The sequence below is a fragment of the Artibeus jamaicensis genome, unplaced genomic scaffold (assembly GCF_021234435.1).
Source record: "Artibeus jamaicensis isolate MK-2021 breed Jamaican fruit bat unplaced genomic scaffold, CSHL_Jam_final scaffold_916, whole genome shotgun sequence".
In the NCBI taxonomy this organism is placed as follows: domain Eukaryota; kingdom Metazoa; phylum Chordata; class Mammalia; order Chiroptera; family Phyllostomidae; genus Artibeus; species Artibeus jamaicensis.
The window spans coordinates 24,670,338-24,685,963 of record NW_026522059.1 but is presented as its reverse complement, the minus strand read 5'-3'; the positions used below and the strand labels follow the sequence as shown (position 1 = coordinate 24,685,963).

Sequence of the window (15,626 nt, the reverse complement as noted above, 5' to 3'; positions counted from 1 at the left end):
TAATAAGCATTACAAGGGAATTTGATCATAGAAAGTTTGTCTAAATTGAAAGTGAATTTGAGTTTTTAATATTTAAATAAGGCTATGTATTTCAGCTACTTTTCTTATAATTTTATTAAGTATGTTACTTTCCATAATGTTGCTATGATAATATTTGCTGTACTGAAGTAATTTAGTGAAATATTGGCCTAATGGCCATACTTTACTTTCATGTGTTCACTGATCAATTTGGGGAAATTTAGAAGGCATCAAATCTGTTGAAACTATTTTTATTGCTCTTTTTTGAAGATATTTCAATTAAATTTTATTTTATAGACAATAACTAAAAAATTTTAAAGCATTTTTCATAAATCTTAATAGAATCAGTAATGTCTTAAACAATATAGTTATACAAGTAACATGGAATTCATTAATGGTATCTTTCTCCAGCATCAGAGTTCAGGATTGGCTGTCCAGAAATAATGATAAACTTTTGAATCCTTTTTTTTCCCCACACTAACTTTATTTTTTCTGATTCTGCTAACCCATAATAGCTTAAGCAATTCATCATCAGTTCTTCTGTAGTTCTTTTTTTTTATATGGTGTGTGTTTGATTATATCTCCCCTACCATTATGCACAGGATTCTTTCTCAAAAAGATCGGGGGCTCTTCCCTTCGGTGTCATTTTACCTTTTGAGTACATCACTCACACCCATCTCCTTTGTCTATGTCTGTCCCTTACACGATGTGGTCACAGAAGAAGTGGACTCCACAAGGAGAAGACATGCAGGTCTGTCTCTTCTATTGCTTTTCTTTGTTACTTTTCTTTATTTATCTAACTTGTCTTAGAAATTTTTTACTCTTTTTAATTTAATTTTTCATTCTCCTCTACTATAACACTATAACAAGTGTTAAATCTTGTAGCCATTTTCATTTTAGGTAGTTGTAGAGTCAACTTTTAGCGACAACTGCTCCAATTAGATGGATGAAAATAAAATGATTAATTTTTGTGTGATAGGTACATATATTCAATATATGTACTTTTCCATAGCTGTGTATAAGTTATATATATATATATAATCTAGCCATGGTCAACTAGATTATATTATTAATTAAAATTTGTTCTTCCACTTATTTTAGGCTTAAGTCTTATGTTCAACTTTTCTTACATAATAACAAAAATATTTTATTTGTATTATGAGTTCAGCAATGCGCTGGACTGTGAAAAACACTAAAAAAGTTATCAATATCAGTGAGCAGGAAAATATGTGGGTAATATGTTATGTTTGTATGCCAATATGGATGACTAACAGAGGTATAAAGCCAAATAAAATTTGTTTCAACTAGGTATCCAGAAAGGCATCATGAAAAAAATACCACTTGAAACTTGAACATTCATTCAATACTCACTTATTTAAGCACATGCCATATGATACTTTCCTAGGTACTGGAAATAACAGGATACAAAATAGCCCCATATCCTGTGGGCTTTTCTAGTGTGGGTCTAACAATTAAACACAATAATTGTGCTTATTGTAATAATAATTATAATAATTATAATAATTTTACAGGCACTGCGATATATAAAAATGGAATCACAAAGTTTGATTATTTCTACCCAAAAAGAGTAGATATTAGTTTAAGAAAGGCTTCATAGAAGAGGTGACCCTTGAGTTGAATGTTGAAAACTGGATAGGTGTTGGCCTTGTGTGTAGAGATCATTTCAGGCAGAAGAAACGATATAAGCAAAATGATTCAAACAAGTTCAGAAAAGTAGTCAGAGAGGGCTTCAAGGGGTAGGTTATTGAAGCATATGAAATAGGGGAAGAACAGGATTCAGATATTTGTTTCTAGAAAGATTAGAAGCTATCTTTAAAAAATATACCAGAGCAATATAAGCAGAAAGATCATCTATGAGATATGGCATCAATCAATTAAGAGATAATAATGGACTGAATTAAGGAATCAATGGAGACAATCGGTACATGAGAAGTTATTTAAAGATGTAGAATCTGTAAGGCTTATTAGATATTATCAATGCAGGAAAAGGAGGTAAAAATTTAAGGTGACTGAAATGTTTAGATAGATGATGGTACATTTTATCAACATAGGGAATATAAATTTTAGAAGAAAAGCAAAAAGTTCAGTAGTTACAAAATAGTCACGGGGTGTAAAGTACAGCACAGGAAACATATTCAATTATATTACAATAACTATGGATGGTGCCAGGTGGGTACTGGAAATATCAAGGGAAATACTTTGTAAAGTTAATGATTGTATAACCACTGTGCTGTACACTGAAACAAATATGAAATAATATTGGATGTAATTGTGATAGATAAATAAATTAAATTAAAAAATTAAATCAAAAAGTACAGTCTGGGGATTAGTTTCCTGTGAAAAATTCAGATATAAATAGTTAGTAGATGGGACTGAATGTATGAGTCTGAACTCAGGAGAGAAGTCTGGACTAGAAACATTTAACTAATTTCATAGGAGTGAATGGAATTGCCAGAATTATTTGAAGAATAAGAAGAATGCCAAGGATCAACATTCTGGGCTCATCATTTATTTACATTAAAAGACTGGATGAAATGATAAGAGCCAGAAAACTATACAGAAAAGAACCAGTCAAAGACAGTAAGATATCCAGAAAAGAACAGAATTCAAGGAAGGGAAGTATTTCGAGAAGGGTATACTCAACAGAGGAAAAATTCAAGACAGATATGTTGTCAAATGATAAAACTAATTAATAATTATTTTTGCCTGATTGGTTTCAGTAAAGTTGTGGAGGCTAGAAATCACATTGAAGAGAAGGTAAGGGAGATCTAAAAGGAAAAAAAAAATGAAGGTGAGTGTGGAACAGGTCTCCTGATGGCCTGGGGATGGGGCAGGAAGTTTACCAGAGATGCACAGTGTAGAGACAGTTTAAGTGAATAACTTAAATTTGTGATGGCATTGATTCTCTAAGACTGTGGATGTAAGGTTGGAAGTCTGTGGGCAGTTTTAGTAGTACGAAATAGAAGTTGAGGATGTTCATTGTGGCTGGCAAGGAAAGTGATTAATTAACATGATATCCAAGATAGATTAGGAAAGATCTTTTCTGTGTTAATTCATGTTGTCTTGTTAAATAGTATTTAGATTCAGAGGTTTCCATGAACTGGGAGAGAAGGACTTCAATGAAAGAATTGGAATTTGTGGGGATATTGAAGGCGAATAGAAGCAAATGGAGAAGGTTATTTTCAGAGATTGATTTAATAATGTTTGGAATTCTCAGATGTTAGATGGTTCCAAATAATATAAAGATGCAGGGTTTGGTTTGGGACGTGGGTTTCTGAGATGCAGCATGGTTACAGTTGGGGAGGTCAAGGAAAGCCGCACACTTCAATACTAGGGTTTTTATATAGGTATTGAAGCCATGAAAGGCCTAAGGTTGATAGAAAACCAATGAACAAAATCTCCTAGGAAGTAGGCAACAGCAGCTAGGAAATATAACGGTATGAACATAAAGGAGTAGATTTTACACGAAGTTAGAATAGTAAAGATGTGGAAGCAGCAATTCACAGTCTTCTGTAGTATTTAAGGTATAGAATTTTGAGCAGTTTCCCCTCAAACTGTTTCTGAGGGCGGTAGCATTCTTGTTGAAGGGTCAACTTTTCCTTCCACCTAAGAGAGGAAATGAGCATCCTGTGATGATGCTGAGGACGTACAAGATTTAAGTAGAAGGAGTAGGGGTTCAGAATCCTCGGTGGAAAAGATTAGGATGTGTGTCCCTATGTGCAAAGAATTAGAGAAAGAAGCTCTCATAGGCACATTGACAGCATAGATTGGAAATGTTTAGGAAAAGGGAGAAAAATACAGAATTTAAGCTAAGCTTGGGGTTAAGCTACATTCAACAGGTTGAACAAAGGAATCTTCATGATATGCATGCATAAAAATAAGAGGAAAGTAGTTGAGGGAGTTTGAAGATGGGAACAGGAGATGATAATGGAAGCACCTTTTCTTAAGAGAAAAATAAGTGATATCTAGGTCATAGGTGAAATGGTTAAATTCACAGAGGGAAGAGGACTGCATTTTTCTCAAATAATAGGCCCTAAATTACTTCCCACTGTTCACTAAACATAATTTGAAACCTTTCTTAGTGTCAAGTTCAAAATTGCAGTTGTAGCTGCAGCTCCACACTTCCTTTTCTCCCAGCATGAGGAAGAGGAAGCTGAATAGTGCATTTTCTCAGTTCTAGTTGTAGATGTGTAATACTGTCAAATTGGGACTTGCTCTGGATTAACTACACTGAATTTAGGACTCCACACACTCTCCTGAGCCTAGAGAAAAAGGAAGACAAGTGCATTCTATTTCAAAGGAGATAAGAATAAGGAAGGAATGATAGAGAAGGTGTTAAGAAGAGCTTCGAAAAAAAAAAAGGAACTAATTTTAGAAGAAAAAGCAGTAAATTTTGTAACGAGCAAATTAGAATGGATTTCACTTGTTTAAAAGTTTTACATGTTAAGGCTTTTCAAAAACCTTACTGGAGCATGTGACCAATAAAATGTAATGTCTTTATTAAGCTATCACATCTCTAATGAATATATAAGTTGGTATTTTTCTCTGCTAACACAACCTATTGATAATTCAGTCCAAATATGATGGAAATGTAATTTGATCAGGCTAATCATTTCCCTGACATATTAAAGTGTATGTTTCTGTTTTATACCACAATCTTAGGGTCTTCATCTGCATTAAGAGGTCCTAGTATAATCCTACATGATGAATGGAGGAACAGAGTTGGCCACACATTTTGAAGTAGCAAAAGTCTTTGATTTTTGTCCTTGTAAATCATAATGAAGTTTCTTTTAAGTAAGAAATAATGAGCTTTATTAAGGCTTACAACTTGTTCTTATTCTTACAAAATTTTATCTGACAATATTATTTTTTTAGATAATTATACAAGCCTTAGAGACCATTTAAAAGAGAGCCAGTGATACAAGAGATTTTTAAAAAACTATTTGGTAAGTTTTAGAAAGCAGCCTCTGCTCATGTTTTTATATTCAAGTTTCAACCACACAAATTTTCAGAATTACTTTCATACCTGGTCTAAAGCATCTGAAAATCTTAAGTACTTGTATAATATGTAAGTTTTATTCATAAGGAGATCTCAAAAATAAGATATTCTGTCAGTAATATTTCTTCATAGTCCCTTATATACATTATTATTATATTATAATAGCAATTATTATACTATTATGTTCACTAATTGTTACATTATTTTCATAGTTGGTGTGCTGCTACACCCAAGTTTTATAAAATTTGTCAAACATTACTTTTTCAGACTGGTCCATTAATCTGCCAGGTATAAATGTTAATTTGACAAGCCTAACAATTTAAGTTCCATAGATTTCAAACACAACTTAGTAAGTATACAATGAGAAATAAGTAACACAAACTTTGTGTTGTAATTGTAACACTGTAATTTTTTTTAATTTTTAAAGAATTTTTTCAGTTTTTATGAGATATAATTGACATAAAACATTGTAATAGTTTCAGGTGTACAACATACTGATTTGAATATGTATATGTGGTGAAATGATTACCATAATAAGTCTAGTAAACATCTTGTAATTCTTAATAAAATTATTCACTTTATGTTAGGGCAAGCTAAGGTAAATTTTTCAAAGTAAGTAAAATTCTATTATTATTTTTAGCATAAACAGTTTCTCTTGTATTTCTCTAATTAACCTGAATATTGACATTGACTTGTATTACTTCAAACTTGCACTTTAATTTTTACCAGATTTGCTAGGTATATGTGCCATATTTTGAGTGCTATGTGCTTTTGCTTGACATTTTATTCTACTTGTGCTATATCCTAAAAGATAAAGAGAAATAACCTTCATTTTACAGGAAATTTAACATGTGTACACAAATAAATGCCCATATAAACTGTTCTGAAATTTCCCAACATCTTTCAATTGTTATTATCAATCTTATCACTACACATTCTGCTCATTTTATAGATGTTCTTAGAAAATATAAATCTCCGTTCATAAGGAAGTATCAACTCTCTGCTCAGTACTGTGCTAGATACCTTAGATGTTACAAGAGACATGGTACCTTAGAACAATGTTATATGTGTTTCAGCTTAACATTTTAAATAATACTGTAATATTTCAACCAAAAAAATCTCCAGTGAAATATTTATATGTTCATATATAAAAAACATATTACATTTTTTAGGAAAGCTACCATTGGTAAAGCTAAATACTTATGCTTAATTCTCTAAAGCCTATAAATACTCAAATGTCAGAGAACAGAGTTAAGAAAAATTCTTGGAACTTGAAACAGTAGCCATATCCAAACATGAAACAAATATTCTCTTGAGCATTTCTTCCTTTGTGCACGGTGTGGAGGAAATTGTAAAGATTATTAGGAGTCAGTCAAGAGACCTCAGTAGCCCAAGTGCTGCTGCTGAGCTGTGTGACTCTAGACATATAATTTAATGTCTTTGCGTTTAACTGTCTCATCTTTAACTCTTTTTAAAGATTTGATTTGTTTATTATTAGAGAGAGGGAATAGAGAGTGTGTGAGAGATACATCGATTGGTTGCCTCTCACCTGCCCCCCTATTGGGACCTAGTCTGCAACCCAGACATATGACCAGGAGTCAAACTGGTGACCCTGCAGTTCACAGAGCGGCACTGAATCAATCCACTGAGTCACACCAGCCAGGGCTAACTATCTCATCTTTAAAATGGGGATTTGGAATACATTATTTTTCAATTCTTTCTTTAAAATTTTTTATTGTTGTTCAATTACAGTTGTCCTCATGTTTCCCCCATTACTCATGCCCTTCCACATTAAATTCTCCCACCTCTTTGTCCATGGGTCCTGTATACATGTTCCTTGACTTGACTCTTCCCCTTCTTTCCTCCACTCTCTCACTTCTTCCTCCCCTCTGGTTATTGTCAGTTTGTTCTGTATTTCCATGTCTCTGTTTCTATTTTGCTTGCTTGTTTGTTCTGTTGATTAGGTTCCACTTATAGGTGAGATCATATGCTATTTGTCTTTAATCGCCTGAATCGTTTCACTTAGCATAATACTCTCCAGTTTCATCCATGCCGTCACAAAGGGTAGGAGCTCTTTTCTTCCTGCTGCATAGTATTGCATCGTGTAAATGTACCACAGTTTTTTGATCCACTCATTTACTGATGGGCTCTTAGTAATAAGAATTCAGCTTCATTGAAATATGTGTCCTAAATTAAAGGTGTTACTGCTAAATTCTCAAAATATTATTCACGCACTGTGAACACTATAACGTTAAGTATTATCTAGGCCTGTTGTCCATCTTAACTCTCTTTCCTCAAATTTTCAGTGAATAGAGAAAATATTTGTTCCTGTAAGAAATGTTAGTCCCCGAAGCAGTATTAGAGCACAGACTCTGGAACTAGACTCCCTGATCAGTGTCACCACTTATTTGCTGTGAGTTTCTGTGCCATAGGTTTCTCATCTATAAAAATGGTTAGTTACAGTAATACTACCTCAAAGGGCTATTGTAAGGATTCAATTACTTAATATATAATATGTAAAGCACCTAAAGACAGTGACTGGTATATAGTAAGTACTGTATAAGTGAAAGTATTATTTTATAAAATATATTAAAAAACAGATTTTTACTTTGGATCAGCCGTATTGAAACCCATGCATTTTGTTGTATCGGCATTCTTTCTACAGTATAGAACTAATTCTTTATGTTATATGCATTCCAAATATTTATAACAATTTGTGGCTACCAGTTTAGCAATAGCTGTCATACAAACCAGTGCATCTATACTTTTTTATAATTTGGAAAGATGAAAATAATATCTGTAAAAAACTTATTGCAAAATTTTGTCCAGACTAGATAATAAAAAAATGGGAGCTCTTAATTAATTACTACTAAAGCACTTATACCAAAAGATTCTTTTAACTTGCAGATATTCTTACTTAGCTTTTAATTTATACTTATTTTTAGCAAAACCATGGGTTTTGCAATAGGATTTTTAATTGAATTTAATATATCAGTAATCTATAAACAATGAGTTCAGATAATCTACCCATCTCTAGGATTGTATCAACATAGAAGATAATTTTAATGGTAGAGTTCAACATTGAACTATACTTGTAACCAATTTAGTTAGTTATTTGTAGCATTATAAACAAGACACTACTTAATTCTAGATACTTTTAAAAAAAATAATCATGCCTTCTTTGAAGAACAGTTCAACAAGTAATGTTTTATATTCTATTGCCTTATAAGGAAGCTTGCTGGTGAGCATAAAGTATGAGATTCAAAGGCCTGTGTGATCTTAAGTCTTATTAGTCTCTTCAAGTTTCATTTCATTCATTGGTGAAAGGGAATTGATAATTGGTGTTTGTGTGTTTACTTTCTATCAAGAGGAAAATAAAACAAATGACCTACTAAGATAAAATTTTCTGTTTCAAGAGTAAGGAAATAAATGCCCAAAAAGGGAAACAAAAATCTGTGAGCTACCGTTTTTCTCATATAGGACTGAAGTGGGCTTTTTTTAACTTTATTTTTACTGTTAACACTATTACAGATGTCCCCATTTCCTCTCTCCACCCCTTTGCACACCTCTACCCAGCCCCTGCCCCCGCCCCCCACCAACCATGATTACACTGTTGTCTGTGTCTGTGGGTATACATGTTCTTCGGCTGATCTCTCCCCCTTCTTTCATCCAGCCCCTTCCTCCCCCTTCCCCTCTGACAGGTGGTCAAAGTGATATTTTTAACATGTTATGATTCAAACTATTCATATTCAAAATTGAATATGTTATTATTCAAACTATTCAAATTCTTTCTCAAAACATTCTAGTACATACACAATAACCAGTGATAAATGCTAACACTGGTGTGTAAATCTTAATGTTTATCATCCCATCTCTTTTTTATAGGTTATGTGCATATGTATTTTATGATTAGTTTTTTAAATTATGGTTTATAAACTATAGTACTATATCTACCATTTAATCTGTTTTATAGTTATTAATTGCAACATCTTTATATAATTTTCCTATGGGAATGCACGTGTACACCATATTCATCATTTACCACGGATGCATAGTATTCTCTAGATATACCACATATTAAGTTAACTCATCTCCCATTGTTGGTCAATTAGTTTCTTTTCCCAGGCTTTCATGATTATCAAACAATGTTACCATGAATATACACTGACTTATCTTCACACATTCATTAATTTCTTTAGTAAAGATCCTGGGGAGCCGAATTTCAGGTTCAAAAATATGACCATTGTAAAGTCTTTTGAAACAAAATACCAAATATGTTTTATTTTTAAGTAATTTACTTTTTATTATATACATTTAGTACTTTGAAAAACATGCATATAAATAACCATTAATTTTTGTCAAAAGCTAGTATATGACTGTCGACCCGAAAAATAATTTTTCCACAGTTACTAGATATTGAAAGGTAGTTAAAATATTCAGTAGAATCAAGGACAATATTTTCTTTTTGAATTGCACTGCCTTTGAAAATAAAGTTATAATATGACAAAATATTAGATTCATACTTTTTTAATGTCATTTCAACAATTTCTACTCTTATTCCTCTGACCATTGAAAGACATCAATAACTTGTTTTTATAGTCTATCCTACTAGATCTAGAATTTAAAAATAAATAGCCATGTTTTCTCCTGTGTAATTATCACCTTGAAGTGAGCAAATATCGGCATACACTGATTATACATTTTTCTTTTTCTTTTTTTTTAGAGTCTTCATTTTATTATTATTATTTTTTTAATTTTATTTACTTATTTTTAAAGTACAGTTTTCTATTTCTCCCATCCCAGCCCAACCTACCCTATGCTTCCCACCTCACTCCCATATCCACCCCCCTTAGTTATTGCATTTAATTTGGTGTATACATAAATGATAATTACATGAATTTGGCCCTTTTAACTTTGTTTGGAATATGTGATTTCTGTCAGTCTCATTATTGTTGCCTGGAATCTTATTTTGTTTTGTGCTTCTTCCACATTGTTTGTATTTTCTTCAAAGAAAAATTTGTTTACTAAGATTCAATAGGATAGTTATCAGATGTAATATTTTTCCTTTCAATGGTTTGGCAAAAAATAGTTAATTTTTAAAATGGTTCTTCTATATAAGTAATATACTTTTGTAGCTTCAGTCAGAAAAATGCTGTAGATAATATTTTGTTTTATGTGTAGATTACATTTATTATATGTATATATTTTATGAAAATCAATTAGATTTCTTAAAGCTACACTTTATGTTGTTATCAATTTGTTTGGATAGTTCAGTAGAAAAGTTTTCGTTGGAACTCCTTCACTATTTTTTTATTGATTGATTTTAAAGAAAGGAAAGGAGAGAGAGAGAAACATCAATTTGTTGTTCCACTTATTTATACATTCGTTGGTTGATTTCTTATACGTGCCCTGATCAGGGACATGGGGACAACTCTCTAAGCAAGTGAGCTACCCGACCAAGATAGAAGTCCTTCACTATTAATTAAAATTTAATATTGCACAAATGCCTTTAGTTCTTAAATTTAACTAGAAAACAAATTTAACATGTACCCTTTAAAAGGTTAAAATTCATAATAAATCCAATTAAGTGACAACATTGAATGATTATTTCACAAGTTATTGATGTATTATATTTTAAAATATAATAATAATATAAATTTGTTTTCTAACCTCAGATTGTTTAGAGACATATCTTAGTTTTATGAAGTTATAAATAAAGGAAAAGGAATTACAGATTATTTTCATTAGAAACCTTCATGATACATTATTTTATCCCAATTAAAGGAAGACTTCTTTAGGCTAAAGCCAAATATTTGCATAGAGATAGAAAGGAATGGGGTGAGGAGACAGGAGGATATTTTAAAATTATTAAATCGACTACAAAAGTTTGGGGTACTACTAATTGATGTAGTTCCTGGCTTTCAATTAAGAATAATAATCTTAGACTTCCGTGATGCCTATAATTACAGATTCACTCATATTTTTCTGAATTTTGGGGTTCTTTCTCAGAGCTTTGATATTAGGCTTAAGAATTTTTTCCTTTAAGATCCCTAGATTTGCGCATTTCATTTAAAACCACAAGATAGATCACCAAATCGGCACTCTTGTCATCTCTGATCACTACTGTTCAGCTTCATTATGAATTACATTCCTGCCAAATCTGTGTCCCCTCTTCAAAGAAGTTTAGGGCATAAAGCTGCTTTGGGACCCCAAAAGTGTGTGTGCATGTGTGTGTTGGTAAAGACAACTAAACTAACTCTGTGTGAAGTGTACTACAGAAATCTCCAAAGGCGTACGGTGGTCTCTGTAGCACACACGTAAGTAGTAAAACCTAAGCCACCACTGTCTTGTTGCTTGTTATTCTGGCCATTTTCTACTACATGTCTGGATACAAAATCCACCTATAACTTAAATTTTTTAACTTGATTGTCTTACCAACATTGTACAGATGACTTTAACTTTCTGGACAGATTAAGTAGGTTTTTTTCATTTAAAATAACCATTGATTGATTTAAGCTTATTGATTTAAGAACAAGTAAAACTCTTAAATGGCTTATATCAAAATAAATAATTTGAATAATATATGATATGATTTTAGAAAGCACATTAAATCAGTATCAAAATATTGGATTTTTAAAATTAAATGACACATAATGTACCAGGAGTTTCCAATTTGAGAAAAACAAATATTTTGAGATAATTATCAGTTTCATTCAGCACATCTGCATTTTACTTTTACTTTTGTTCTCTGCCTTAAAATATTTCGAGTAGATAAAACAAAGCCTGGTATAATTTAAATGCTTTATTAGGAAGCCAGTCAGACAATTTGAATATTATAATTTAATACATTTAAATTATATTATCTCCCCAATAAACAGAAACAAATATATGCAAACTTTTGTTGCAAATGTTTGTCTAAGAAGTGTGACTGTTCCATTAACCTCTTACTCACTTTTTATTATAATTTTTAAAATTTTGATATTTAATTTGATTTTAACATAAAATTAATTTTTAGCATGCTAAAATTACAAGATCAAATGAAACCATTAGTATGTCATCACATATAAGAATATGAATTTTAGAAATTCTTAGATAAATTTACTCTCTAAACCAATAAGCCAGTGTTTCCCACTATGTATTTTTGACATTGTTATAACATTGATATTAACAGATAATAGGTGGGGGGTTAGGTTTCTGTGATGAAATCATTATTCTTTATTGTAGAATTTTCAGGACCTTTTACATGCTATTTGCTGTGTAAATCTGAAAGATTCAACAAAAATTTGCCTCTTTAACAATTTCATTTATTTTCCTTTTATGTAAGTACAGCATTGGACATCACTGTGGAAAGTTTAGAAACTATGTATTTCTTTCTCCAACCAGAGAGTGAACAGCTCTTTCTGTCTGCAATGATTTCTCTAAATTGATTTTCATTCTTTAGGGAAAGAAAAAAGAAGACTGAATTTGGTTAAAACCAAAATAATGTTATTGAAAATATTATTTCTAGGTTATTTTCATGAGAAAAAGGACCAGAGAAGAAAAATTAACTTGCTAGTAGAGAATTTTTTATGATGGATACTTTATCAGTAGGATACTTTCTTTGGCAAGATATTATTGTTTATGGAGTGTTTTCTTTGGAAGTTGATAAAACACAGAAAAGGAGTGGAAAACTTCACATGAGCCAAATATTTTTGGAGAGAGACATGACGGGTTAGTCTCCTAAGGATTAGCCTCATAGGAGAATTTTACGTTGTAAGTTAAAAAAGTATATTTACCCACATTTGTTGCCTAGTTCACTAAGGTGGTACCTAGAAATTTCATTGGTTAAGGCTCTAACAGTGTTTTCATTTAGGGACCATCTGTAGATGATGATTGAGTATGGAGTTGAGAGATGTATTTGAGACTGAAATTTAGTCAATAGCATATTTAAAGCATCTTTATTTACTTATAGCAAATACAGGTTAATATACTTTTAGAACCAGCATCCCCCAATCTACCCAGTTATCCTTTGTAAATGATGTTCTGAAGGAAAATCATAAACTAGATTCTACAAAATCGCTAAACCATCATTAAGGATAAAGGCTTTTTTTTTTTTGAAAAGCAACATTAAGCCAATATATTTTGACTAAGGAATCAGCAAACTATGGCCCACAGACCAAATCCAGCCCACTGCCTGTTTTGTAAATAAGGTTTTATTTTATTAGAGTGTAGCCACATTCATTTGTGTCTGAATTGTCTGTATCCATAGCTACTGTTATGTTACAATGGCAGAGTTTTGGCAGAAACCATAGGATCTGCAGAGCCAGGGATATTTACTCTTGGGCCCTGCACAGAAAAAGTTTGCCAACTCCTGCCAGGTATGTCCCACAGTACCTGTAATCAGAAAGAGTCTAATGTAGCCTTATAAGAGATTGATTTGCAAAAAATAGTCTAAATGTTAGAAAATACATATATATGTACGTATTTGTGTGGATCTATATGTCTGTGTATGTGTATACGTACATATAATGTATTTCAACTTTTGTTGATTGGTGTTATTCATATTAAAATGCTATTTTCAAACTATGATATCAAAATGAAACTTTTTAAAAGAAACTTCTAAGAAAAAAGAAACTTCTCAGATGCTCTGTTTAGCTCAAATTCTTTCTGTACACATATTTTTGATGCCAGGATGGCTTTTTTGCTCCCTTGCTCTTGGATAAAATAAACATATTTACCTGAGAATACTTTTGAGGTACAAACAATTCCAAGCTTGTATTTTAATCAACTAATAGGTGTGATACGTGACTATATTTCACATTCATATCATGGAGGCACTCACTTGATTTTATGTGTCATTCAGTTGTTATGAACATGATATACATACTCCCCATTTTATAATCTGAGACATAATCATAATCAACTAATCAAATTATTATTACCATGTTACTCTTAAAAGAACTGATTGCCTCACTATAGAGGCATTGATTTAAATTTTTTGTTATACTTAGTGGCCATATAATGTAAGGTCTTTATACATTATTTTATTGAAGATTTTCTTACTCCTTTTTGAAACCTTTTCTTTCCTCTTTATATTATTTACTTGACTTCTACTAAAATTTATTACAATCAAGAATTATCAGATAAACATATACAATGAATGTTTTGGAATGAATATTAAAATACCTGCCTTTAAACAGGCGGAATTTTATCCAGATATCTTTATTGCAGTTTTAAAGTTATGATCTTAAGCAAGGGGTATATATGAGTACATTTACCTTCCTTCCTACACTCAGTGCTTGTGCATTTAAATGACATTTATTATAGATACCCACTTGAGCTTACCAAGCTATGATTATTTTTTCCAGTTTGAAGATTTGTAGTGTACAATGGAGATTTTGTTTTTATTTTGTTTTTTATTAATGAGAAATGGAATTTTCCTGTAAAATGTATTTAAAAATTATGAATAGATCTGGCTGGTGTGGCTCAGTGGATTGAGTGCCAGCCTGTGAACCAAAGGGCCACTGGTTGGATTCCCAGTCAGGGCTCGTGCCTGGGTTGTGGGCCAGGTCCTCAATTGGGAGCATTCAAGAGGCAACCACACAATGATGTTTCCCTCTCTTTCTCCTTCCCTTCTCTTCTCTCTAAAAATAAATTTAAAAAATTTTTTAAATCATAAATATACTTTTAAAGCACTTTTTGTGTTTGCTGAGTTTAGCTAACAGAATTTAGTTACTGTTCTAACCAAAGCTTTTAAAGACCCTCTTGATATCTATAATTGATATGTTTTGTAGTGGCATCTGTTACAGAGATCATTATATCCTAAGTGTTTCTTTCTCGATCCCAATTCTAGAAAGTTCAAGCTGAAAATATCTTGAAACTATATCCACATGTATGTTAGGGCAACCTGTTTTAATACATGGGCTAATTTTATGAAATAGTTTCTAACTGCAATTGTAAAATTGTATTTGAGATCAATTGAACCTCCAACTTTTCTTCAGTAAATAAGTCATGAGTTGCAAAACAAAATTTTTATATCATTGTCAAATTTCTGTGTTGTCAAATACGTACTCTTTGATCTACATGTACCAGAAAGTGTTTTATATTAGTGAAGATTTGTTGTCTTTTGTTAAATTTCACTTACATTTTATTCAGATTAAAATTATTTTACATAGTTAATAATCATGATTTTATTTGCCAAATTGCATACTTTAATTATATCAAGAAATTATACACTGAATTTGTAAGTACTGCCTTGAATGAAAGTAATATAACAGTCTAGCATTTCTTCTTTTATACAGATTATAAGTAGGGCTCACAAATAAGAACTGAACATTAATTTTATGGGTTTTTTTCTACTCGATAGGTGCTATGGATATAGAGGAGAGAAACCGCCAAATGAAAATTAACAAATACAAACAGGTAGCCGGATCAGATTCCAGACTGGAACAAGAGTACCATTCAAAGGCAAGACATTTTTCTTTTTAAAAGTGGTAAAATCAATCATATCAGACCGTTAGATTCTCAGCTGAATGCAGATTAGTCAGACATGAACATATAATGCAGTGGCCCCATGATATTATTAAATGCTCAAATTTATAATGCATTT

General features: G+C 31.6%; 1 protein-coding gene across 18 annotated transcripts in view; it reads left to right on the top strand.

Moving 5' to 3' along the window:
* Positions 1-15,626, top strand: part of RIMS2 (regulating synaptic membrane exocytosis 2) — a 470,156-nt gene that overhangs the window by 321,046 nt on the left and 133,484 nt on the right. For 11 of the 18 annotated variants that reach the window (XM_037133387.2, XM_053661101.1, XM_037133390.2 and 8 more), the window contains 2 exons: positions 737-769; positions 15,384-15,484. In XM_037133387.2, coding sequence (XP_036989282.2) covers positions 737-769; positions 15,384-15,484 — 134 coding nt within the window. The remainder of the gene's footprint in view (positions 1-736; positions 770-15,383; positions 15,485-15,626) is intronic. The other 7 variants (XM_053661100.1, XM_037133385.2, XM_037133388.2 and 4 more) reach the window with 4 other exon arrangements.